Source organism: Cornus florida, unplaced genomic scaffold, assembly GCF_030987335.1.
Source record: "Cornus florida cultivar Cherokee Brave unplaced genomic scaffold, ASM3098733v1 CherokeeBrave_3.0.0_Hap2_Chr05, whole genome shotgun sequence".
Classification (NCBI taxonomy): Eukaryota; Viridiplantae; Streptophyta; class Magnoliopsida; order Cornales; family Cornaceae; genus Cornus; species Cornus florida.
In genome coordinates this window covers 42,802,019-42,828,926 of record NW_026775575.1, presented here as the reverse complement: position 1 = coordinate 42,828,926, position 26,908 = coordinate 42,802,019, and the positions used below count along the sequence as shown (strand labels likewise).

Genomic DNA, 26,908 nt, shown 5'->3' with positions numbered 1-26,908 from the left:
TTAAGGAGGACAGGTCATCTCCCCTCAGAGAGGAAAAAATACACAAACCTCCCCTAAGTTCTGGAAAAGAATACGCGAACCTCCCCGATATATAAACTTCCAATACAAAAACCTTCATGTTGCATTCTATGAATCAACTCAGAAGCTTCTTCTCCATAATCATATTGAGCATATATATACCCAGTAATCATAGTGTTCCAAGTCACAAGATCACGAGTTTCCATCTGATCAAAACACAATGTGCCATATTTAAACAACCACATTTTAAATGCATATCAATTGCAGACCCGGCAACAAATATATCCGAATCAAAAGTTAATTTTATTGAACAACAGTGCACTGTTCTGCAAAGAAAAATCCAAACCAGCACAAGCCTTAAGAACACTAGCAAGAGTAAAATTATTAACAAACAATTTCCAATCAGAATAATCATTTATCATATGATAATACAAACCCACAAGCTTCTTTATGCAAAACCCATTTCCATGAGACAGCATCTCACTTGAGCATTTCATCAAACACCCCGCGAGCTTCAATCATGCAGTCACACCTTGGGTAATCCCTAGAGATGTAGAATTTGAATGAGATAAGCAAATGAACAATCAAGAACACTACAATAGATAATGAAATGGATTCTGACTATATAATCGAGAATATTGCTACACCTACAGTCTAAATTAGAGTTAAAGGTAAGTGTCTAGTTATGCAAATTACAAAATGTGAACACATCGTAAAGATACTCAATAGTTCATGTATTTATGGTTGTATAACTAGTAGTATATCTCAAAAAGAGCTTCCTCTCAAAGCTGGTAGCGACCAGCTCCAGTCAAAAGCTCTTACAAAATCTGGAAGCTCTTTGCTCCAAACCATTTAAATACTCCAAAAAACAGCTTTAAGTTCTAAAAGCTGAAAGTGGCTTTTCAGAAGCCATCCAAAACAGGGCCTATAAGTGTAACCACTGTTAAGACATTGAATGAATGAACTATGTAACTACCAATAGTGATGCCTTATAGATGTGAATTATTCAATTTGGATTGAGGCTTAGTATGATTCTGGTTTAGTTAAGAAGATTAATGAATGATGTCTAAATCCAATGATGAACATGAGAAACAATTTGTGGTAATCTATAAATGAGTTATTATTTGACAGAATGAGATGCTATTTATTAAAGAATATTGGGCTTAATTGACTGTCTACCTATTACTATCATTTGGTGTTCACATGCAACTAATTTCATCGTCACATAATTAATCAGATTATTAATAACAGAGGAATGAACTCACTCTATATTTCTGACATTTCAGGAATCTAGATCTTTGGAAAGATGATGATAAAATTTGCATAATAACTGTGACTTACTTTATGTTTACTGAAGGAATCTTATAGTAAGAAACTAGGTACATCAAATGATCAGGTACCAACAGTTGGAGCAAAGATATCCCTTTAGCGTCACCCAAGGAAAAAAATAAAAAGTATCCAAAGATTACTTACCATTAAAATTTGATGAAGAAATAAGACCAACATTTATATAATACATGGTCATGTGACAGCACTCACCATGATCTCCCCAGTTAGCACAAGGTCCAATTCTAGCTGCCACAACAAAATCACATAGCAATAAATATTACACTTATAGACATTTTTTTTAGATATGCAAAAATAATTATGAATTGTCGAAAATAACTATGATTATGTTAAATGCATGAGATGTGAAATGTCAAATTGCAGGAAGATGAGAATTTTACACCAAAAGAAAAATAATAGACGTGTAAAAGCAACTTAGCAGAATCATTGTATTATGCATCAGTAAATGTAGAGACCGGTTTCTTTTCTGTTTTTTTTTTTTCATTTTTCCTTGTCATTTTCCATGTTCATTTATGTGATTAATTGACGTGTGGGGAATGTGCTTTGGAGTGTCCGGAATTATTATTTTTTCTTCCTTTTCTTGCTTTCCGGGAGTTTCCGGATCCATAGAATAGCTTTTTGAGTCATTTCTCTTTAAGTCAGGCAAGTGGGCTTGGGGTGTTGGGCATGTGGGCCCGGGCCAAACCTAGTGATCGGGAATCGTTTTGACACCTTAATTTTCGTATATGTATATATATATACACACACATTTATATGGCACAATGGCAAGGGTGATGTTTAGAATAAAGGAGGGGGAAGGTTGTCATTATAGGAAAGAGGTAGGTGGTATAAAAGGAGGAGAGAATGAGAGGGGAGGGCCATTTTCAGCCGGCCATTCCAAGCCCCCTCTCCATCTCCATTTCTCTCTCCATCTTCTTGCTTCCACACCGTAGTTGACCCTCTTCGGCTTTGATTCCGGCGACATCGTAGAATAGAAAAACGACGAGCTCAACAAGGGGAACATTTCTACTGTTTCAAATCTTGATTGGAGCATTGTCATCCTTGGTGAAATTTGGGATTTTGCTCTTTTAAGAGGTATGAGTGTTTAACTTAGTCACTCTTTGAGATTGAGAGTGATTTCTTGCTTAAATATGATGCTTATGTGTATAATACGACCAATATGTTTTCCTATATATATATAGGCATGTATATGTATGGGGGTTATGAAATGGGTTTGGGAATTGGTATGATTAACATGTGGGTTTGATGCTCTTGGGTTTATATTTGATATAGCATGCTCGGGGAGGTTTGATTCGCTATCTACCATGATGAGTATGCTCAATTTATGTTGATATATATATTGCTGTCATCTTGATGCTAATTGTGACTTGGTTTAGCTTTGAAGTCGAAATTGATCATATTGATGCAATATGTATGTGAGGTGTTTGATGAAATGTGTAGGTGAAGCTAAAGTATAATATATGTGATATAATGTGGCTATTGATGCTTATATGAGAGGACAATTATGAAGTACTCCGTATACATCTTGGTTATGATATTGACTCAATGGTGATATAAAATGCCCATTGTTATATTGAATTGCTTATAAGCATTTTTACACACATAATTGCCATTGTTGTGAATTGGATCGGAAAAGATGTGGGGCCATGGGCTCCGAGGTTGAAAGTCCTCAAACTTAGCCAAGCGGTACGTCATCGGCGAGTTATTTGCCCGAAAATGACACGATACGAGGCTTCGGCACATATTCGGGTGTGTGTGTGATTCAACCAATCCAGTATTTCTACATGCATGGGGAAATGTTCCCCTCATGGGTGAGTTCATTGTGCATTCATGTATCATATGGGAATTGATAATTGATAGTTTATGTAAATGCTAGTCGCTACATTTTTGTGTATCATGAGGTCACTATGATCACGAGGATTTGTATATGACAATTGTGGACTTGCTTTGTGAACGTTAGTTGATGAACATTATCATGAAAGCATGCTCCCTTGGGATTATCTTGGTGACACTTGCTATGTGAACGTTAGTCGAAGAAAATTCTATTTCCTCTAAAGCATGCTCCCGTAAGGTTGTATTGATTATACTTGCTATGTGCCGCATGACTTGCATGACCTTAGGGCGGGACACCATTTACCGGGCGTTGTTGCGCACCCAATTATTTTTTAGAAAAGGAGCAAAATCCGGACACGGTGTAGGCCACCATGGGCCTTGGGAATGATTTTTGGGGAGCTTTGGCGGTTTTGGTGCTACTTGGCTATCATTCTTTATGTATATAGCTATTTCGGACTTTATGTAATCGAACATGTTAAAATTGTAATTCAGAAGAGGGAAATGGCATAGGAACTCACCCATGTAACTTTTGGAGTTCATATGTCATTTCCGCTCTCATCTCTACTCATGTAAACTCATATTTTATCTCCCCTTTTTGCAATTGGAGAATTGTAAGGAGACTGTGGCGGCCATAGCTTCTTTGATATATTTATGTGGATATATGGTTATCTTCTCACTTCTATAGTTTAAATATACATTTCCATGTTGGTTTGTATCACTCATGATGGTTAGGAATGATCCTACGGACACTAGCATGATAGATTCGGTGAAGGGCCTTGTTGGCACCTTCTTTCAGGTTGGATTGCATAGGGGTTGTACCCCGTCTTTGTATATTTCATTGTGTATGATATTGCCATTCTTGATACCCCATTAGGTCCATTTCATGACCATTCGTGTGTCCATTTTGTGGCCTTTTATGGTTAGTTCAGGTTAGAGTATCGTTGATCTAAGGATAGAACCGAAGAGGGACAAGTTCTGACTCATTCTGGTTCAATTTTTGGCTTGCCGCAAAAGTTGAACCGGTTGGACTTTCAATTCCAACTGGTTGGACATTCTGCATATTTCAGCCCTCCGTGAAAGTTGAACTGATTGGGCTTTCCTGAACCTACACAAAATGTGTTTTTGACCTAGTTTCTTAAGGGATTTGTAAGGGCTGTTTGGGGGACCTTCATAGGGTTTCTTCATGGCACGCGTTTTAAGGTTTAAATGGGGTTAGTTTGGCAATCAAAATAGCATCTTTTTACCTCTTCTTTTAATGGTTCTTTCCTTGCCAAAAAACAGACTTTTAAGTGTCGAAACTATTTCATTTTGATCCAATCTTCCTCAAATGTTTATGAAACTTTCGCATGAAGTTCCTTTATTTTAAAATGACTTGTTTATGGCATTTTGGGGTTGAAAACCACATTTTTCTTAAGTATTCCCGTGTAGGATCATTTCATGAACTTGTAAATTGATGTAACGTTTTCAAAGGACATTATCATTTCTTCCTCATTTCAATGCTATGCATGATCATTAGATGAATGGTGTAAAGGGTTTGTGACTCATCTTGAAGTTATGGACCTTGTTAATCACATAGGTTAGCGGGTTCAATTTTGCTTCTGCATTGACTCGGGTATCGAGACCGGGTAGCCTATATTTTCCTCATGAACTCGGTCTTTATTATTCGGGGCGTGACAGTAAAGGAAATAAAGGTGTCAAAATTGAAGAGAGAAATAGAAAATGAAGCACACAAGGATACACACACAAAGCCCAAAGGGCTACATCATCTTTATTATATTCTCTCTTAAGATTGTTTACAATGAGCACCTCTATTTATAGGTGAAAGAACAAAGCGATAAAAATGGAAAATACATTAATGGAGGATTCATAAAATCAATCCCATAAATCACTCTAATCATATTTTATAATAAACTAAAATCACTCCCATAATATTCTCGGAGCAATATTCTGTGAAGTAATTTAAGGTTCCTATAACAATATTCTCTAACACCCTCCCTCAAGTTTGTACACGAGATTTTAACTCAAGTGTTCAACTTGAAACTAAGTACTGTCCGAAACAAAAGTAACTTGGTAAAATTGGCGTACTCAATTTGAGAGCCTGACTATCATTATATACAAGAGAAAAATTACAAATATGAAAAAAAGAATAAAATCAAATAAGAATAAAGAGAATAAAATCAAATCAGAATAAAAATAAAATCCCTAAACATTAGCCTATAATGAAGACCCAATAAATCTGCCATAATCATTGAATCAGCTTATAGATATGATTTCCAACACTCCCCCTCAAGCTGGAGCAAATATGTTGACCAAGCCAAGCTTGACTATGGAAGACTGGAGAAGAGAAGGCCCAACAAACTTTGTGAACACATCTGCAGTCTGTTTTAAAGAGGGAATAAAAATAGGATTAATGATATCTGATCGAACCTTCTCTCGAATAAAGTGAATGTCTACCTCAATATGTTTCGACCTTTCATGTAAAACAGAATAGGAAGAAAGCATAATGGCTGATTTATTGTCACAAAACAGCCTTGAAGAACCTTTCTCTACAAGACCCAACTCTCCAAAAATTGATTGAAACCAAAGGAGCTCACAAGTACCTTGAACTATAGCTCAGTATTCAGCTTCAGCAGAGGATCTGGAGACAACAGCTTGCTTCTTACTCTTCCATGATATGAGATGATTACCATAGAAAGTACAAAAGCTAGAGGTAGAACGTCTATCTATCTTACATCCAGCATAGTCTGCATCAGTAAATCATGAGAGTCCAGACTGATTTCCTGAGGCATAGAACAGACCAAGACTAGGGCACGACTTAAGATACCTCAAAGTATGGTAGACTGCATCCATATGAGCTGAGCGAGGGACTGCATCCATATGAATTGACTAACCACACTAACAACAAATGTTAAATCGGGCCTTGTGTTAGTCAAGTAAATAAGACGACCTACTAAACGTTGATACACGGATGGATCTGGAAGTAATTCCCCTGACTCAACAGAGAGTTTGAAATTGGGGTCCATAGGAGTGGAAGCGGGTCGACACCCAAGCATGCTAGTATCTTGAAGAAGATCCAAAACATATTTCCTTTGAGATAAAGAAATTCCACGACGAGATCTAGCAACCTCAATTCCAAGAAAATATCGAAGAGGACTTAAGTCCTTCACATCAAAGGACTTTTGAAGATGAAGTTTCGCTTGAGCAATCCCTGAAGCATCATCACCTATGATAATGATATCATCCACATATACCAATAACATAATGCAGCGACCATCATAGCGACGTCGAATAAAGCAAGTATGGTCTGAGTGGCAGCGCACAAAGCCCATGGATAGAACAACATCGCTGAAATGACTAAAACCAAACTCTAGGAGATTGCTTCAGACCATAAAGAGACTTTCGCAGCCGATAGACTTTCCCAACATACTCCCCCTCAGACCGAAATCCAAAGGGTGGATCCATATATATAGTCTCAAGTAAGTCTCCATTAAGAAATGCATTCTTGACATCTAACTGATGCAGAGGCCAAGAATGGGCAGCAGACAAGGAGATAAGTAGTCGCACAGATGTAAACTTTGCCACAGGAGCAAAGGTATCACCAAAGTCCTTGCCCGGAATCTGAGTAAAGCCTTTTGCCACCAACCGAGCCTTATACCGATCAATAGAACCATCGGCTAAGTACTTCACATTAAAGACCCATTTGCAGCCAACCGTTTTCTCCCCAGCAGGTAAAGCAACAAATTCCCATGTATTATTATGTTGTAAAGCATCCATTTCTGTTGTCATGGCAGACACCCAATTGGGATCCTAGAGGGCCTCTGACACTGATTGAGGAATAGAAACGGTCCCAATCTTGCCCAGGAATGATTTATATGCACCTGAAAGACCATCATAGGAGACATACTGTGAAATAGGGTGGTTAGTGCTACTAGAGAAACCATATCAATTAGGAGGGTAACGATCACGGGTAGGATAACGGAAGGTATGCTCAGGAATGATACGAGCCATAGGAAAAGGAGAGTTACCTGGACCTGGTTCTGAAGATGATTCTGGCAGGGGTGGTTGAGTGCGATGGCGACGAAAGTAGACCTGCAAAGGTGGAGGGGAACCCTGCATGGATGGAGAAGGAGATTCCAGGACAGTGTGACTTTCAAAGAGAGGAACAGGACGGGCAATAGGAGAAATCTCCTTCTCCAGACCACAAGAGAGAGAATCCTGTACTACAGAATTAATAAAAAGGAACAGTTTCATAAAATGTCACATCAAGAGAATGATACATATAATTGGCCACAGAATCATAACAACGATAGCCCTTTGATATAGCATAATACCCAAAGAAAATACACCAAATAGATTTATCATCAAGTTTATGACGAGAAGGACTACGGTTATGAACAAAACAAGTACAGCCGAAAACATGAGGCAGAAGGTGAAACAATGTATGATTTGGAGAATCTAAAATGGGGCCTTACCACCCAAAACTCGACTGGGAGTACGATTAATTAGAAAAGCAGCTGTAAGAACAGCCATGTGCCAATAGAATTTAGGCACATGCATACCACTCAGAAGACATCGGACCACAGACATAAGATGACGGTTTTTGCGTTCAGACACGCCATTTTGCTCAGGAGTGTAAGGGCAAGTGAGTTGATGTAAAATCCCCTTTTTATTAAGTTCAGTCCAGAACTCATTCGAAACATATTCACGTCCATTATCAGAACGAATATTACGGACAACAGTGTTATACTGGGTTTTGATCATTTGAAGAAACTGGATAAATAAAAGAAACACATCAGATTTCTTTTTCAATAAAAAAACCCAACTACAATGAGAATAATTAACAATAACTGTCACATAATATCGATGGGGAAGTGTGAAAAGAAACATCATAAACACTAGAAGTAGGTAGGACAAAAGCTTGAAGACTCGTATATAATCCTGGTGGTTCCCCAAAGTAGTAAAGCCCATCACGCTCATAACCCCTGCCAAAACTCCTCTTCAAACAAAGGTCCTGCAACAAACAGTGATCTGGTAAGAATATAACTGCACATTGGAGATTTTTGCAAGCCGACTAACAGATAAAAGGTTAAAGGCAAATTTAGGTACATGAATGACAGATGAAAGAGTAATATCAGGAGACAGACAAACATCACCCTTACTGTGAATGTAAGATGTAGAGCCATCCGCAAGATACACATATTGGGTAACAGGTATGACATTGGAAGAAAAAACTGATAACTCACTAGTCATGTGATCATTGGCCCCAGAATCCAGAACCCAAGTGGACTGCTTGGCCTTAACATTAAATGTAGTAGGAGTACCTGTAGCAATAGTGGCAGTGGGAGCAGCTGAAGGAGCACCAACTCTAGAAGCAAGGGAGCCAAATTGGTCCTGGATTTGCCCAATTTGAGACTGAAGCTGGCTCAGTCTAGGAAATACAGTAGATCCACCAGTAGTAACAGGAGTCTCTACAACAGCCGCAGTACGAGAAGAACCAGTTCTAGATAAACGGTTCCTAGAAAATTTCTGCTTCAGTTCAGTATGAAATTTGAAGCAACGAGCCTTAACATGTCCAACCCCTCCACAATGGTGATAAATAATCTGACTTCCAGAAGCATGTGATCCAAAGTTGGCTGCAAAAGCCATACTATCTCCAGCAGGCTCAGACACAAGTAGAGGAATAATTGAGGGCTAAATTAAACGGTGCCTGTGTGTTTCACCATCAACACTAGCAAAGGCTTCCAACAGGGATGGCATTGGTGATGCATTCAAGATCTGAGACTTTAGTGGTTCAAATTCTGGGCATAATCCCATCAAAACTGATAGTTATGCTGACGATCAAGACGTTTGACAAGAAGAGAGGCTGCCTCGGAAAGGAAATTCACTGAGAGGCTTATATTGAGTTAATTCCTCCCAACGAGATCTCAAATACCTAAAGTAATTAGCTACAGACAAATTCAGGCCTTCCTGTGAGGCCTTAGCAAAATCTTGGTATAATTCAAAAATACGAGCATCATTCCTAGGATGAGCATATATTTGATTCAAAGCAGTCCACAAGTCATTAACAGAGTCATGAAACATGAATATGTTATAAATGCATTCATCCATAGAATTAAACATCCATCCTAAAATGGTGCAATTGTCCATATCCCACTGAGCATATTTAGGATCTTTAATATTTGGCATCTTTTCAATACCCAAAATCCACCCTGATTTGCCTTTTTCACCAACATAGAGGCTGAGGGAACGAGCCCAGGATGCAAAATTACGGCCATTCAACAACACACTAGTAACTCGTTGAGCCGGTGTGTGTTGCGCCGAAGAGAGAGTTTCTTTATTATTACTTGATTCGGCCATAATATTAAATAGAACAATTCAACAGATCACCAATAATTTCAAATAAAAGAGGAATAAACTTGATTTTGATCAAACCAAGAAGCCGGAGACACGGCGGTCTGATCCGAAAATGCTGCCGAATATCTCGGCAGCCCCAAAAATTACAAACACGTCTTTTGACCCTTAGTGCATGCAAAAGACTAAGGGAATACCCCTACAGGAGTCGAGCCTAGAGGAGATTGGCTCCCCTAAGGACTGTCACAACAGCGGCCTGAAGAAGAGAGAGGGTCTGTGAAGAAAAGGAAAAAAGAAATAGGGAAGGGGCTGTGACGAGATAGAGAGAGAGAGATCAAAAGAGGCAGTGAAAGAGATGAGAGGGGGGGGGGGGGGGGGAGGCGTAGGTTTGAGGCTCTGATACCAACAAGTAACTTGGTAAAATTGGTGTACTTAATTTGAGAGCCTGACTATCATTATATACAAGAGGAAAATTACAAATATGGAAAAGAGAATAAAATCAAATCAGAGTAAAAATAAAATTCCTAAACATTAGCCTATAATGAAGACCCAATAAATCTGCCACAATCATTGAGTCAACTTATAGATATGATTTTCAACAGAAACAAGTTGCAAAGATCTGAGACGAGTGATCCGAAGATCTGTGATGTTTCCATTTTTCAGCATTTTTTATTTTTCCGAAATTTTTGTTGCTGCAAGGGCATTTTCGTCTTTTGTTGTTTTTCGTGTCGGACACTGTAGAGCGTGCTGGTTATGTCCGAGAGTTGTTTGGGACATTTCATTGAGTTCAGGACTCTTTGAAATGCAAGGTTGGTCATTTCTGCATTTTTTTTCCGTTTTTCAGGCCGGAAGGTCCTGTGTGGGACCCGCTACCGGACTTGTTGCATACGGGTATTTTAGTTGAGTCTATTTGCATCATATTTATTTTTAATTATTGTGTTTTAAGTGATTGTGAAATTAAATATGTATATGTATATATGTGGTGTAAAATTAAAGATAAAAGAAAAAGGAAAATTGTAAAAGAAATTGGTAGGACCCACACCCTTGTTAAAAAGGAATCAAGAGGCAATTTTTGCCTCATTTTCTCTTCTCTATTTCCTCTCTCCCGCTGGTCCTCTCTCTCACCCCCTTTACCTTGCTTTTTCTTTCTCTTTTTGTATCAAACTTCAATCCTAGATCTCTCTCTCAATACTTGGAATTTTTGGAAGTCATTTGAGGCAAATAGAAGCTCACGGAAAGATCTACAAGTTGATCGGAGCAATTTCTTGGTTGGAGCACTATAGGAATTTCGAAACTCTAGGGCACAATTTGGGGGTTTTGGCTTAGATTGAGGTAAGGGTCTCTAATTCATATTTTCTTGTTCCTTTGTGAGTCGATTCCTAGTTAATTGATGGTAATATGCTTAATTGAAGTTAATTTCTTTTAGAATGATTTTATTGTGGTGTATAAGGTTCATGATTTTATATATATATATGTTGATTCGTGTAAAAAGCATGCCTAAGTGTTGATTTTCTATTTCTACTGTGTTGTTAATTTACTAGAAATGGTGTATGTAAACTTGTATGATATTCCTTGAATTTTTGATAAAGAATGCTTAAATTGTGTTATATGAAAATCTCTCACTTCCATAGTATTGAAGGCATGAGACATACATGCATGTCATTGGGCATGAAGAAGGGCAAAGTGATTTGAAGCAAATGAGAAAAATGGGTTTTGGGAAAAATATTTGAGAAAATGATTTTTGTAAAAACCCAGACGCCAAGGGGGTACTGAGGATCCGTGGCGTTAATGTAGCCTAAAGGGAACTAGGGAGATCGCCATAGCGTGGTTGAGCCAACTGGCCCCAAGGGTCAGGGACAGTGGCTAATCCTTCTCTCGTGTCGCCAAGGGGGTACCGAGGGACGGGTTACGTTAACGGTTTGAAAAGTGAAGTTTTTGAAGTGAATTGAAAATGGGGAGTGACATGTATATTTAGCATTGCATTCATGGCATGGAAATTTGTTGGTTTTGAACTTGAGAAATTTATGTTGTATTCTTTCCCGGCTTAGAATGATCCCTATTCCTTATCCCTATTCATTATTTGGATTCGCGGGGCCACAAGAGGTGTGTTTTAGGCACCACCTACTAAGCAAATTGCTCACCCCATTATTTTAACATTTTTTTCAGGCCAAGAAAAGAAGCAGTGGATGCCAACCTTCCACAAGCATGAGGAAGACTAGGAGTTTATCTTGTCATCTTTTGTATATTTCCCATTTTTTTTTTTTTTTTGTAAAGTCTCAAATCATAGTAAAGTGTATTTATTTTGCACACCATGGTCATGTATTGTGACTATGACACTTGATAGTAAATGATGCAAATTTGAGACTATGTAGATATTTCATGTTGAATGGGAATTGAAGTTGTGTTTTGACAATTCATTAATGTCTTTCAATTATTTACTATCATATTTCATTGCCGTGAATTCGTAAATGAAGTGCATAACAGGTCCGGTGTGAGTTTGGGTGGTAGTAAACACAGTCAGTGGCCATTCCAGTGAGTTTCAGGGTTCAAGGCCTTGTTTCGGTCGGCTGATCGTCACCATCAGCCGACCGAAACCCCAGATTCGTCCGACCGAACCCCCTTCTTCAGCCGACCGACACAGGCTATAGTGAAAGTCCCAAGAGCATGCATTTTTCATCCTCGTTTCGGCCGACTGACCATGTAGGTCAGCCAGCCGATCCTGCCTTGTCAGCCGGCTGACTGTTCCTCTTTAACCTGCATGTTTGAACCACTTTGGAAGGTTGAGTTTTAGGACAGTTAAAGACCTTGGATTTGACTCATATGATAACTAAGGACGTAGAAAATGGATGGTATGACCTAGTTGACCTCGGGTCAGAGCAAGAACCCGGTTAACGGTCCGGACTCACGGGTTCGGGTCGTTACAAGATCCGAGACGAGTTAATCCGTAAATCCGAGACGAGTTGATCCGTAGATTGGAGACGAGTAAAGTATAGAGTATGGTATGATAAACCTGCTCTGATACCATGTCAAAATTGAAGAGAGAAATAGAAAATGAAGCACACAAAGATAAACGCACAAAGCCCAAAGGGCTACATCATCTTTATTATATTCTCTCTTAAGATTGTTTACAATGAGCACCTCTATTTATAGGTGAAAGAACAAAGCGATAAATATGGAAAATACATTAATGGAGAATTCATAAAATCAATCCCATAAATCACTCCAATCATATTTTATCATAGACTAAAATCACTCCCACAATATTCTGTGGAGTAATTTAAGGTTCGTATAATAATATTCTCCAACCAAAGGTCTATGACAAGGGTTTTGGATTTTGCATTTTTTGTAGATGTAAACCCAAAATGAGGAGGGAAAAAAATCAAATTAAAAAGAAAATTGTAAGTAGAGGACCAATTAGTTAGTGTAGCACTAAGAATCTAGAAAAGCAAGAAACTTAGCCCAGGAAAAAAAAATGCATAATTAATATAGGTGTTGCTTAGAAAGGTGGAGTTTGTGTAATTGTATACAAGTTAGAAACAAAAAGGTTTTGGTAAGTTTACAAAGGCAAGATTAGGTGAATATACATATATGCCTAATTAATTAACTAGGCGTGTGTCTTTCTACTTAATTTCCATACACGTTACAAGAGAGTAATTTGCATAATAATATATATATTCATACATAATTAAAAGAATAGTTTGCTTCGACATATGTCCATGATGAAGAAAGCAGATATAGCACGCATGTACCTGTGGATTGCAGCTTATTCAAAAAGTGAATGTGAGGGACGTGTTGGATTTTGTAGTGATCTGCTCCTTCTTCTCCATCTACCACTCTAAGTCTTCTAACAAATGCTTCTGGCATGTCATCTACAATCAATTGCTGGAGGGTGTTGAGGAATCTCAATCCAGCGGGAACCATCTTTAATCTCCTGCAATCTATAACTTGTAAAGAAGAAAGATTGGGCATGGCTCCTTCATCCACCCTCCACTCCTCCAAGTAGGATAAATTGCAGAGTTGTAGAGATTTGAGTTAAGGGAAACCCTCCTTAGAGCAAACCATTTCCACCCCCTCAAAAGCATGAGCCCACAAGGAGAGGTATCTTAAGTTAGGCAGCTTCTCCAGTGTTGCCATTGGGTCCTCCTGGAGTTTAGATTCTGTTAATACCAATCTAGTAAGGCTTCGAGAGAAGTGGTGGTGTTCTACAGGTAACTTACCACCGCCTATAATCCCTATTAAACACAATGCATTCAAATGGTAACACTAACAGTCTTCTCAAAAGAATTGACTCTTCCTCTGATTCAAAGTTATGAGAAATAGTAATTGACAAAAGCCGTTGTCGATTCTCGGTGCTGCTTAGATAATTGATGAAGGCCACCACGTCAATTTCTGCTCCCAGTTTTCTAAGATTGGTTAGCTTCAATAGGTCTTTTACATCACCACATCTTGAATTGAAATTTTCCAGAATCTCGAGCTTGCTCAACCCATCCAATCTGATCAATTTTGCATTTCTTTCTATACAATCTTCATTAAGATATAGATGTGTTAAGTTTTTTTATCTTCCATAACACATTTGGTATTATCAAATTCGCATAATTATCCCGTAAATCTAGGGTTTGCAAGCATCTCAAGTTGCCTATCGATGATGACAACTTACCTTGTAGTTCACAGTTTCTTAAATTCAAATATCTCAAGTGGATTAACTTTCCTACTGCTTTCGGAAATCCTACAAGTTTCACTCCTTCAAGATGAAGAACTGTCAACACCTTCAAGTATTTAAAATGGGAATCCATTATCAGTCTATCATCCCCAAATATAAGTACTGATCGAAGGTGGCCCTGAGTTGTTACGTGTTCAAAATTAGAAACCAATTCACGTGGATCATCTTTATAATCCTCCTCATTGCCCAAATGGATCACAATTCTGCGTACTTTAGCATTGGATGATGATGAAGAGCAAGAGGAATCCAAAGGCTTCGTCCCCTTTCTCTTTCCAAAATCAAAGACATTCAAGAAATTTTCTTCTTTATTTTTTGACAAGCATACTTCTCGCATCCTGTCGTGAAGGCTGCAATTTTGAAAGCGTCCAAAGCTGAAGTCCTCTTCCTGTACTCCCAACTGAACAGTGTATCTTTGTGCCAGTTCACTTAAGTAACGCTCTCCAACGTCCATTATTGTGTCTTCTCCTCCCACATCATCTAACAATACCAAGTCTTCAGCCATCCACAATTGATATAGTTTCTCTAAATTTATCTGAGAATCCTCTGGGAAGCTGCCTAAATAGAGAAAGCATCGCTTCAACTCATATGGTAAATCATCGTAACTTAATGCCAAGACTTGTGATACTCCTCTATGTTGTTGTCCCACACCAATGCCCTTACTCATGTATGAATTAATATTCCCATGCACCATCTCCCACTCCCTCGCTGTATGTTTGGTTACCAAAATACCTCCCAACACAACAATAGCTAATGGTAGGCCTCCACAATTTCTAACCATTTTCCACCCTAACTCCTCCATCTTTTTTTCATGTCCTGCATAACCCAAAAAATAAAAAATAAATTATATTATTCAAGCAACGGGGCACTATCACATCTATCCATAGGGATATTTAAGATAGAAAACGACTTTTTTTCAGAGAGGATAATGGGAAAAAAATAATCAATCAATGATATGCAGGTGATATATATGATCCCTCACATTTCATGTCAAACACCAACATCATTTATCATAAAACGTCCAAAATTTAACTTTTAGTCGATCTATATTATTTCCAAGAAATTACAAAAAGAAAGGAAAGAAGAAAAGAAGAAAGAGAATGGTTTGGGATGTGTGTTTCTTGAGGCACTTTCAGGATTGGAAGATTGAGGATGGCAATAGATTGTTTAGAGCTTTCGTATCACCAAGAGGTTGTCGGAGGTGTTTGAGACCCTTGGGTATGGATTCCCTCTTCTTATGGTCGCTTTGATGTTAGGTCCCTTTATAGGTGCCTTTCAGAGGCTCCTGGGCCACCCTTTCTGTGGAGGGCTATTTGGCATTCGAAGGCCCCTCCTAAAGTGGTTTTTTTGCATGGACATCCACTTTGGGGAAGATCTTGACCCAAGTTAACCTTAAGAGGAGGAGATAGATTGTGGTCAATTGGTGTTATATGCATTAGAATGACGAGGAAGCGGTTGATCACCATCTTTTACATTGCCCATTGACTCAGGATTATTAGACTTTGATGTTGGGTTTGTTTAGGGTTCAGTGGGTTATACCTAGGTCTTCCAGAGACTTGGTTGAGGCTTGGAGAGGTTGTAAAATGGGGGCCCAAGTTATGGATTTCTGGAGGATTACGCCTTTGTGCGTCTAGTGGTGTTTATGACGAGAAATAGGAGATCCTTTGAAGGAAAAGAGATTCCTTTTGGGACTTTGAAGTTCTCCATTATTAGCACACTTTTTGTTGGTTTCTAGGGAGAAATTGTAAATTCATGGAGAAATTTGTTGATTTTTTGGACTCATCGATGATTTAGAGGACCTTATTGGACTTGTGTAGTTTTTGAGGATTCGTTCCCCTGTTGAACGCTTTTTATACAATCTTTACTTATAAAATAAATAAATAAACTAGATTTGCATAACAAATACCAAAATTACTCAACAATTCATCCATCAAATTTTTATATTTGCATAACAAACAAATAAAGCATATTAGCATAATCTACAAAGATGGAAAAGAATTTACAAAAATGTACAAACATAGGAAAAATTTAGCTAAAATCCCTAGATCACGGAACCATGATGAGAAAAAGAAAGATGTAATATAGTGTTAATAATGTGCATATGTATATATGAGATCCAAACACAGAGGTATAAATATTTATAGAAATAATATGTGTATTTAAATCAGTGTTTATGGGTATGTGTAGATTGACATCGAAGAACAGAGGTATAAATATTTATAGAAATAATGTGTATTAAGATTTGCAATCGTGGACGCAATATAACGGACTCGGGCTCGTATCGGTGTAACTTAATAGAATTGATTATCGTAGTCGTGAATTTTTTTCAAACTTGCACATAGTGACCAAAATGCACTGATACACGACTTCAATAAAGATGGATTTTTTGTAAACTTTGGTAATTTTTATTGAATTTTTTAAGATCATTTAACATAAGCAATGAACTGTTTATGAATTCTAAATCGTTCTCCTCATTTAGCGCAATTTTTATACCATTTTCAAAATTAATGAGCATATTGTTTTTTAATGATTTTTTTTTTTCTCCAATTGTTTTTTAATGATTGAAAATGGGTATTTGGACATTGCACGACTAACATTGTTATATTAATAATAAAATTACCTATTAGCGTATCAATTTATACGAAAATAGTAATTCATATTTCTATTACATTTTTCACTAATATATACTAACTCCGTCCCAAAAAGGATGTCACTTTTTGGGAACCATGGATTGAAGTTGTAAATGCTTATTTTTTAATTTCTAAAATTTGGGATAAAGTATTAAAAGGTTGTGAAATTAGTGTAAGTAATAAACAAATAAATTAAGTGAAAGAGGAAATTGGAAGAAAAGCATAAATCATTGGTGTAATGCTATAATTATATAATATTCATTAGGGTAAAATGCAAAAAAAAAAAAAAAAAAAAAATACCTGAACTATTGGTGTTTTGCAACTAACCCCCTGGAACTACAAGAAACCTTCCTGAAATATGAATTTGTTTCAAATAGCTATTCAGTATTATCAAGTTCTCCACAATTCACTAGACCTGCAACCACCAAGTTCCAAGAAACAACATCTTTCGAAGGCATCCTATCAAACACCCGAACTACTTCATCAACCAACCCATTACGAAGATACAGTCACTACATTGCTAAACTGCATACACTCAAAAACTTCCTTTGCACCATTCACATTGCCACAATGCATTAAACCTATAATCATCATCTTATTTGAATACAAATCACGATTGGGCATCTGATTGAACAAGCAAAGCACTTTTCAAAACACCCATTTTTACAGAACCCGTGAATCATTGCATTCCAGTGACTATTTTTCGGAGGCATTTCTTCGAACAGCTTTTGGGCTTCTTCGATGAAACCATTTCTCATGTAGTATGAGATATTTGTGTTGGGAGGCTTCAAATTGGAAAGTGTTGATTCAGTATAGTTTTTAGCTAGTAGTTGCATGGAGAGAATTTTGGTTAGTGAGAGTTGAATGGGATGAAATGTGAAAAACATAATCAAAGTGAAGTCAAGACAGAAGCACATAACACAAAACAGTTATGGGTTGTTGAGTGTGAACTTTGAATGATGGAGGCTATGGGTTGTTTTGAGTGTGAACTTTGAATGATGGAAATCAGTTGTTGTATGGATTCAATCAGGTGACTAAGCTCAAATTTTAATGATGCAGCCTAAAATGTTAATGACTATTATCCTAACATTAGTAAAAGTTTGGTTATGCTTGAACAAAATTGAATTGGAATATCAATTGTGTTCGTTCACCAAAACTCAAGAAGAATAAGCTTCAGACCCGTTTGAATTATTTCTAAAAATTCAATTTCTAACCTCTTAGGTAGCTACAACACAAGTTCAAGTTCTCTTCTCTGCATCTATCTTGCAAGGGAACAATCAAGGTCATTTTTTGTGGAGATCTCACTCCACACATTTAACAACCCACTAATAAATATTATATATATATATACACACACACATATATATAGTTTTAATTTAACTACATTAAAGACATTTAATAAAGATGCAAGAGTGGGGATTAATTATATACTACATACTTACCTGATGAAGCATCTGCTCTTCTAAATGCTTTCTTTTGAAGCAGTTCCCAGCTTCACCATCTGTCAAAAATGGTGGTTCATGGAAGAGTCCCTCTGGATTCACACATTGAGCCACTTCTTTATTACGGGTGGTGAGTAATACTTTGCTTCTGCTATTGCTCTTCTTTCCAATTGGAAATGCAGATCTCAAAATATCCCAGGTCTCCACTGTCCAAATGTCGTCCACAACTATCAAGCACTTTTTCTTCTGCTGAACATCAAAGAGCATCCTGACTAGCTCCTCATCTCTCATACCACGAATCTCCTCCTTTTTCTCAGGGACAAATTTAATCAAAATCCCTTGCAAAACATCTTGTTTCTGGAGTTGCTGAGATATACAAGCCCAAGCAAGACAATCGAAGTGACGGTTAACATTGTTGTGGTTGTACACTCTTTGAGCAAGAGTGGTCTTGCCCAAACCACCCATGCCACAAATACAAACAGTTTGATGCCAGTTGTAACTATCTTCGTCTTCATTCAACAGATGTTCCACCAAATTCTTCACATCACTCTCCAAGCCTATGAAATCCTCTTCAATGACATGGGAATATGTTCGTCTTAGTAGACGGTGCCTTTCGTGTGCCGAACTTGATGACCCTTGATCTCCTTCCGCCGTAGATCTTATAAGTTTCTAAACTTGTGGAGAGTTCAGAAATCCTGATTTTAATAGCCTTGATCTCTGACCCAACATTGTGGTGGTGTATAAATTTGTTAAAGATGCAAGCATATCTTATAAAAAAGTATCGGATATCACCTCCACTTCTCCCCCTCCTGGATGATAATCTGAGGACAAAAGTTTCGATGACATCTTCAACATCATAAGCAATGTCTTGAATCTCTATAACAAAGTTGCGCTCTGTCGCCCCAGCTTTATGCTTTGCATCTGCATCTTTTAGAAAGCATTTCATCCAGCTTAGCTCAGCTTGAATTGCCTCAACTTGAGAGCGTACTCCGGTTAACAGTTTTGCTTCTTCAATCAACCAATCACCAATCCTTTCAACAACAAAAGAGACAACAGGCTCAGCAACTATTTCCATGCTCAATGGAACAACTATGGGAGGGTATAGCTTAATTAAAAGGTTTATTTGTTGAAGAAAGATGTGGGTGCAAGTGTGTGCTTTAACAATCGTCAGACTATTTATATCATCTCGATCTCAAACTGGGAAGCAATCCCATGGAATTGCCTCATTCTAAAGCCAACCCATATATGCACTTTATTCCAAATCCTAACAAAGCATTTCATGTCACCAAATTTTTTTAATTTTTCTGTTATTCTTCAATAACTTTAATTATTCCTTTGAACGATCTTTTAGTTTAGAAAAAGAATAGTTTTAAGTTTAAAATACTCTGGCATCTCCACTTGTACAAAATTTGTTTTTCAACTGTTCATATGCTTTTTACCAATATAAATGAATTTTGAACAGAATAATTACAATGAAGTGTTATACTTATTATTTTTAATTACTCCATTCATTTATTTGTTGCATGAATACTCACTTAAAAACAATATGTATACTAATTTACTCCAACTATTCAATGCAAAATTTCACTCCAACTATTCAATGCAAAATTTCACTGCAATTTTTCGGTCAGCTTATCACTACTCTCATTTTATTGACGAAATAGCAGTGAAATTGTGTTTTTACCTTTGTCGCGGCGGCAATGTCGGCGAAAGGAAACACGAGAATATTTGTTGGTTGGATGGATCTGTGGTATGTTTGGGGTTACAATTCGCAGTGGTGGTCGGATGAACGAGACGACTGTGATGGTTAATGGCTACCTACAAATTCAATGACTTAGCCCGAAGCAATTCCATCTGTGTTCAAAATCGCATAAGCAATTCCATCTACAATCTCTTCGCAAACCCCAATCGCATCTAACGATCGCGAACCCAATCGTAACCCTTCGTGCGTCTCGTACTTTGTTCCTATCACCATCGCAACCTTTCACACTTCTCTGTTCAAATATCACTCTCTGTTCGTAGTTCATCTCAACAGTAACTTGGTGAAAAAACACTGCGTCAGTTTAAGACTTGCATAAAATTTGTGATTTATTTTATATATTTTCAAATACAACTCTGCGTCATTTTAAGACTTGCCCTTTCTTTTTCTGTTTTTTCTTTTCCAACAAGGATAAAGTAGTTTGCTGCGGCTCATGGACTACTTTATTCCAATCTACGTAGTACGGACACAAATATGAGATACGGGTACGACATGACATGGATACGGTGATACGGCAAATTTTAATAAATTAGAACATGGACACGGCAGGGATACGCTTATAAAATTATATATATATATATATATATATATAATTATATATTCAAAATATTATTACTAGAATCTTGTACAGATAAATAAAATAACAACAAAGAACATAATTAATTTCAATAATTTCATCTCTATTATAAGAAAAATATAGACAAGACAAAACAGAAAATAAATGAAAAATAAAGTTGATCCAAATTCCAAACGAAGATGTGCAAAAGAGACATATCTATAATGAACTAAATATGTATATGAATAAACATATATACTTCCAGTCTTTCACAAAGTTTTGTTCATGTAACTTAAATACATACATATATATATATATATATATATATATATATATATATATATCTTGTTCATGAAGAGAGATAATTGAAGAAGAGGAGAGACTGAGAGAGGAGTGAGAGAAAATAAATTTTGTCTCACAGAAGTGTCGGACCGTGTGTCCGAGCCTCGGACACGTGTGTCCAATAAAAAATAATATTTGGACATTTTACAGAAGTGTCGGATACGTGTCCGAGCCTCGAACACGGGTGTCGGTGTCCGAAAAGTGTCCGACACTGGTACGAGGCCTCTGGGCGGAGTGTCCGTGCTTCATAGATTCCAATCATTCAGTGTTAATTTCTTTCAACTTTTTGTTATTCTTTCCTAACTTTAATAATTCTTTTAGGTTACATCATATGTAAGTTTTATGAAATTCTTAATGTTTTTTTTTTTTTGTTTTTTTATGTTTTGTTCGATACAAAGAAAGGAAGAAAAGAATGAAAAGATTTAACAAAATAAAAAAAAAAAAAAAATAAGAATGAAAGAACAAAATTTTCTTTCAACTTTTTGTTATTCTTTCTTAACTTTAATAATTTTTTTAGGTTCCATCATATGTAAGTTTTATGAAATTCTTAATGTTTTATTTATTTATTTATTTATTTATTTTTATGTTTTGTTCGATACGAAGAAAGGAAGATAAGAATGAAAGAACAAAATTTTTTTGTTCATTAAAGAGGAAATAAGAAGAGAAAATATAATATAATTAATTAATTACATCATTCTTTCTTTACAAATTTTCATTCCTTCAAATATGAGTGAAAAAAAAAAAAAAGAAGAAGAAGAAGAAGAAGAAAAAAGAAAAAGAAAAAAAGGGAAGGCAAGTGAGACTATTATAAAAGGATTAAAGTATAATACTATCTTTCATAAATTACAATACTTGCTGTAGGTGCAAATTTTTACACCCGAATACTTAAAAGAAATAAATTAAGAAGTGTGCATAATATTGATGAGATATAAGCAATTTCTTAAGAGAAGAACAATGTTGAGAATTCGATGCCTCTTCATTCTCATTCAGGCTCTATTTATAAGTTTTTTCTAGATATTTACATGGTGCCATTTCATGGCTCTTACTCCCAAACGTGGGTATTTGTACCTACTGATCGTGTGCATATCATTATGGCAAGCGTTATGGACTTATGGGCCTGTTGAGATTGGGTCATCCATTCGGCTTTTAAGTCAAGTGGAGCTGCCTTTATTTAATTGGGCTGAATTGGTATGTGCATATGGTTTCTACTGTTGGGCCTCCAACTGATAGTGGGCCTCTGGGCATTTTTAGTTTAGTTGCGGGCTGCTCTTTTGCTGTCATGTGGTGTGTTGTGATTGGTGGGGGTTTTTCCCTCCACATTTTGCCCCCGATTCCTTTTATGAATTTGATTCATATAAGGAATTGTAACTTCTTTCGGGAAGTGGAGAAGTTTTTGCGGCTAATACTACCTATCATTACCATTTGTGCTGTTGATTTTGGGGCCTCGTGCTTGTCCTTCCGTTATTGGCTTTCCTTTGTTTATATATTGTGTCTTCGTCATTCGGGTATCTGCATCTGTGATCTCGTTCCCGAGTTTTGGCGAGAGTCCGATTGCTGCTTCAACATCTCCTTCCATCTGCTGAGGTTAGTCTTTCTTCTCGTTCCTTCTTTCTTACATTATGAGTCAAGAAAGTAGCGAACGAACTTATAGTGTTCATATGTCTGATTCTGAGTCGGGGACTGCGGCGGCGAGTCTGAGTGATTATGTTAAGGGTCTTATAATCCTCCCTCTGGACATTGTAGAAAGGAAGTCCTTTTCAATTTCTCAGTTAAGAAAGAAAAATCACGATCCTTCTGACGTTACCCTTAAGGAGTACGATCATGATTTGAATTTTAGTACAGGTGAGGGTTTGGAGGAAGGCGAGATGCTCTTCTCGGTTACATTTTCCTGCTTTTCGATTCCCCCTTAATCCTTTTTACCTTCAAGTCCTATCGGTGTTGAATTTGGTCCCTCTTCAAGTTAACCCTAATTTTTTCCCCATTCTTTCCTGTCTTCTTGCTTTGAATAGGGTTCGAGGTTTAACCTTGAATCTAGCCAATTTTCTGTTTTGTTATACACTTGATAGAACGAAAGGTGGAGAGGATAGATTCCACTTTCATTCTAGACCGGGTAGGGCGCTTTTCTCCTACCTTAACACTTCTGACAAGGAGTGGAAAGACAAAATTGTTAAAGTCGGAGGGGCGTGGCGATCTTCGTCCGCTCGGGATTTATTCGTTCGATCGAGCTTTCATGCCCCATCCATTCCTGCATTCAATGATTTGGGCGAGTCTTCTTGCTTCGTCTGTATCGTAAAGCATTTTTGTTACATTTATGACTTCCTGGGTCACGAAACTGACTTTTTCTCTTTGAAATTTGTAGATAGTCCTCTTGTTTATTTGCAAGAAAGAGTCTGGAGAGACATTCCTTCTGCCAGGGTCCTTCTCTCTTCTTCTCTTCTTGAGACGATCTCAAAGGATTCTCCGGTTATTTGTTCAAAATCCTGAGGAGCCCATCGACCTTGACGCTTCTAATTTCGAGGCTAGCCTCTTATCGCTTGCCCCTTTTTCCCTTTCTCAATCAGCGATGGAACTTCCTTCTCCAAAACCACGTACGACTAAGAAGGAGAGGGAGGCAGCTGCTAAGTTACTACAAGAGAGAAAGAACATCCTTGTTGAGGAGAGTAAGCTCTCCTCCTCTTAAAAGCAGAAAGGGGCTCAGCTAGGGACTAAACGTCCCTCCGCGAAGGATAATTCTCCTTCGAAACGCCCCAAGTTTATGGCTGGGGCCTTTGGGGGTAAAAGTGCCCTAATTCCTGGCGCTGTTGACGTTGCCGGAGGTGATTTCATGAGGTTTGCCGAAAAGTGGTTCCCCGAAATGCTGAAGGCTGATGGTTCTCCTATCATCATTGGTGATTCTGGGGCTGAAGACCCGGAAACGCTGATGGGCTAAGCCAGAGCGATATGGCCACCCAGGGATGAGATTTTACAACAGCAAATAAGTGTTGACAATCTGCTATCTATTGCACCCAAGTCTATAATGGAGGTAATTTTTTCTAACTCCACTTTTTTCTTTTTACCCATCTTGGTTTCTTGACAATTTTTTATTGCTTTTGCACAGAGCTCTTTCTTGATGTTCACTCTTATGAAGAAGCTATTGGCTGACTCCCTTCAGGCGAACCAGTCTGCCGCCCTTCGAAAGAGGGTGAGTGTTTTAGAGGCTTCCTTCGCTGTGGAGAAGAAGGAGAAGATCTAGCAGCTCAAGTCAATTGAGTATTTTGACAAGAGGGCTAAGGAACTTGAATATAAAGCGGTTGAGCTTGACTTACAGCTCGGGAAGGCGAACTCCCTTATTCAAACCTGCAAGGATGGGGGTTTAGAGATGTTCGACCATTTTTCCCAAATTGCGAATCTTCGCTACGCCAAAGGTTTCAGGCTTGGCTTTGCTCAGGTGCAGCTTCCTTCTGAGGAGAAACATATGGCGATGCTGATGAGTATGATGCCGAGCAGGGGCTTTTAGTTACTGGTGAATATGTTAAGCCCTCTGATGGCCCTAGAGAGATTGAGTTTGCTACTCTGCTGAAGGGTAAGGTGGCCACTGAGGTTCTGTCTCCTCTTCAATATCCTTTGGGCTCTCATGGGTTACCTACTCTATCGTTTGATACCCCTTCCTCTACTCTAGTCAAAGTAGAGTTGGTTGATGCTTTCACATAAAGGTTTAATGCAGAAGGTGGAGCTAAACCCGAGAGTAACCTTGCGTAGCTTTTTATTTTTATTTTTTGAGGTGTTGGGTATGTCCTGCCTTTTTTGTAAAAATTCTCCTATCTCTTTAGGAGTATGAAAGTTTCTTTTGCCACCTTTGCTTGAGCTCCTTCTTACGATTTGACATTGATTCGCTTATTTGTTTTTGTGATTGATTCTTGGGACCGTTCTGCTATTCTTTTTGGATTTGATCAATTTTACGATCAAATTTGATTAAGTGTTCGGCTCTTGGGACCTTCGAATATTTTCGATCGGTTCATCGGGCGTTTGGCTTTTAGGGCTTTTGCCCATTTTGCGATCGGTTCTTGAGGCCGTTCGGCTTTTTATGACTTGACCAGTTTTTGCTGGTCAAGCTCGGTTAGGCATTCAGCTCTTAGGGTCTTCACCTATTTTACGATCGGCTCTTGGGGCCGTTCGGCTTTTTAGGACTTGAACAGTTTTATTGGTCAAGCTCAATCGGGTGTTAAGCTCTTGGGGCCTTCGCTTATTCTGCGATTGACTCTTGGGGCCGTTCGGCTTTTTGGGACTTGAACAGTTTTACTGGTCAAGCTCGATCGGGCGTTAGGCTCTTGGGGCCTTCGCCTATTTTGAAATCGGCTCTTGGGGCCATTCGGCTTTTTGGTACTTGAACAGTTTTATTAGTCAAGCTCGATTGGGCATTAGGCTCTTGGGGCCTTTGCCTATTTTACGATCGGCTTTTAGGGTCATTCTGCTTTTTGGGACTTGAACAGTTTTACTGGTCAAACTTGATCGGGCGTTAGGCTCTTGGAGCCTTTGCCTATTTTCTGATCGGCTTTTTGGGTCGTTCGGCTTTTTGGGACTTGAACATTTTTACTGGTCAAGCTTGATCGGACGTTAGGCTCTTAGGGCCGTTCAGCTTTTTGGGAGTTAAACAATTTTACTGGTCAAACTTGATTGGGCGTTAGGCTCTTAGGGCCTTTGTTTATTTTGCGATCGGCTCTTGGGGCCATTCGGCTTTTTGGGACTTGAACAGTTTTACTGGTTAAGCTTGATCGGGAGTTAGGTTCTTGGGGCCTTTGCCTATTTTGCGATCGGCTCTTGCCTCGGGATTTGCCGAAACTCAATTATGTCAAAGTACTTTGCTAGCTTTTCAACTTCTTCTCAGTATGCACACATTCTTCCTTCTTTGGGGACATACTCTCCTGTCACTTGCCTGGTAATGAGCAGTGAGTCACTATAAACTCTGGGGTATCTTACTTGGAGTTCCTTGGCGAGTCTGAGCCTTGCCAGTAGTGCCTTATACTCTGTTTTATTGTTCGTGGCTGGGAACTCTAGTTGGATTGACTGCTAGAGTTTAGTCCCCTCGGGAGTTTTTATTTCCAGACCTACCCTGGCTCTGTTCTGGCTGGAGGAACCATCAACGTATAATTCCTAGCAAGGGTTTTCTGTGACTTGCTGTTCTTCTTCTGGATCAGTGTCCAAGAGAAAATCTGCAACCACCTGCCCCTTCTTCGCGGTGCGTGACTCGTACCGAATGTCAAAGGAGCTCAGCTTGATTGCCCATTTGGTAATCCGACCTAACAGATCTGGTTTACTGAGAATTGATTTGATCGGATGCGTTGTGGGGACTATTATCCAATGAGCCTTGAAGTAATGCCGAAGCTTTCTTTTGACCTGGACCAGGGTAAGGATGATTTTTTCTGTCGTTTAGTACCTACTTTCTGCGTCAGTTATGGCCTTACTGGAGTGGAAGACCGGGTGCTGCTTTTTTCCCATTTCTCTTACTAGAGTTGAACTGGTCGCTGACTGAGATACTGCTAGATAGAGGTACAACGGTTCTTCGAGATCTGGGGCAGATAAAATTGGGGGGTTTATCATGTACTCTTTGAGTTTTGCAAGAGCTTATCGTTGCTCTGCCCCCCAAATTTCTCCTTTTCTTGCTTTAATTGCATCGAAGAACGGCTTGCATTTGTCTGACAACCTGGATATGAAACAACTGAGGGCTGCTATTCTCCCAGTGAGAATTTGAACCTCTTTCACGGTTCGGGGCTCCTTGCTTTGTAGTAGTTTTGCCAACTGGGTTGGACTTGCCTCTATTCCCCTCTGGTTGAGGAACTAGCCTGAGGTTACTCTGAACGAACACTTCGTTGGATTTAACATCATTTAATTGTCTCTAAGAGTATCAAATACATCGTGCAAGCATTGCCGATGATC

At 38.3% G+C, this 26,908-nt stretch overlaps 2 protein-coding genes across 2 annotated transcripts; both read right to left on the bottom strand.

Annotated features, from left to right (window-relative positions):
* Positions 1-300: 300 nt before the first annotated feature.
* LOC132306373 (probable disease resistance RPP8-like protein 2) lies at positions 301-20,385 on the bottom strand. The gene is made up of 5 exons (XM_059803748.1): positions 20,023-20,385; positions 18,339-19,369; positions 13,299-15,082; positions 1,492-1,593; positions 301-562 (listed from the first exon to the last, which is right to left on the bottom strand). Exon 3 carries the CDS (start codon positions 15,066-15,068, stop codon positions 14,079-14,081), a length of 990 nt encoding a protein of 329 aa, XP_059659731.1. The 5' UTR covers positions 15,069-15,082; positions 18,339-19,369; positions 20,023-20,385; the 3' UTR covers positions 301-562; positions 1,492-1,593; positions 13,299-14,078.
* On the bottom strand, positions 17,392-22,571 carry LOC132309202 (probable disease resistance protein RXW24L). Its single transcript, XM_059807534.1, has 4 exons — positions 22,405-22,571; positions 19,131-19,369; positions 18,339-18,907; positions 17,392-17,520 (listed from the first exon to the last, which is right to left on the bottom strand). Exons 1-4 carry the CDS (start codon positions 22,569-22,571, stop codon positions 17,392-17,394), a joined length of 1,104 nt encoding a protein of 367 aa, XP_059663517.1.
* Between the last annotated feature and the right edge of the window lie 4,337 nt (positions 22,572-26,908).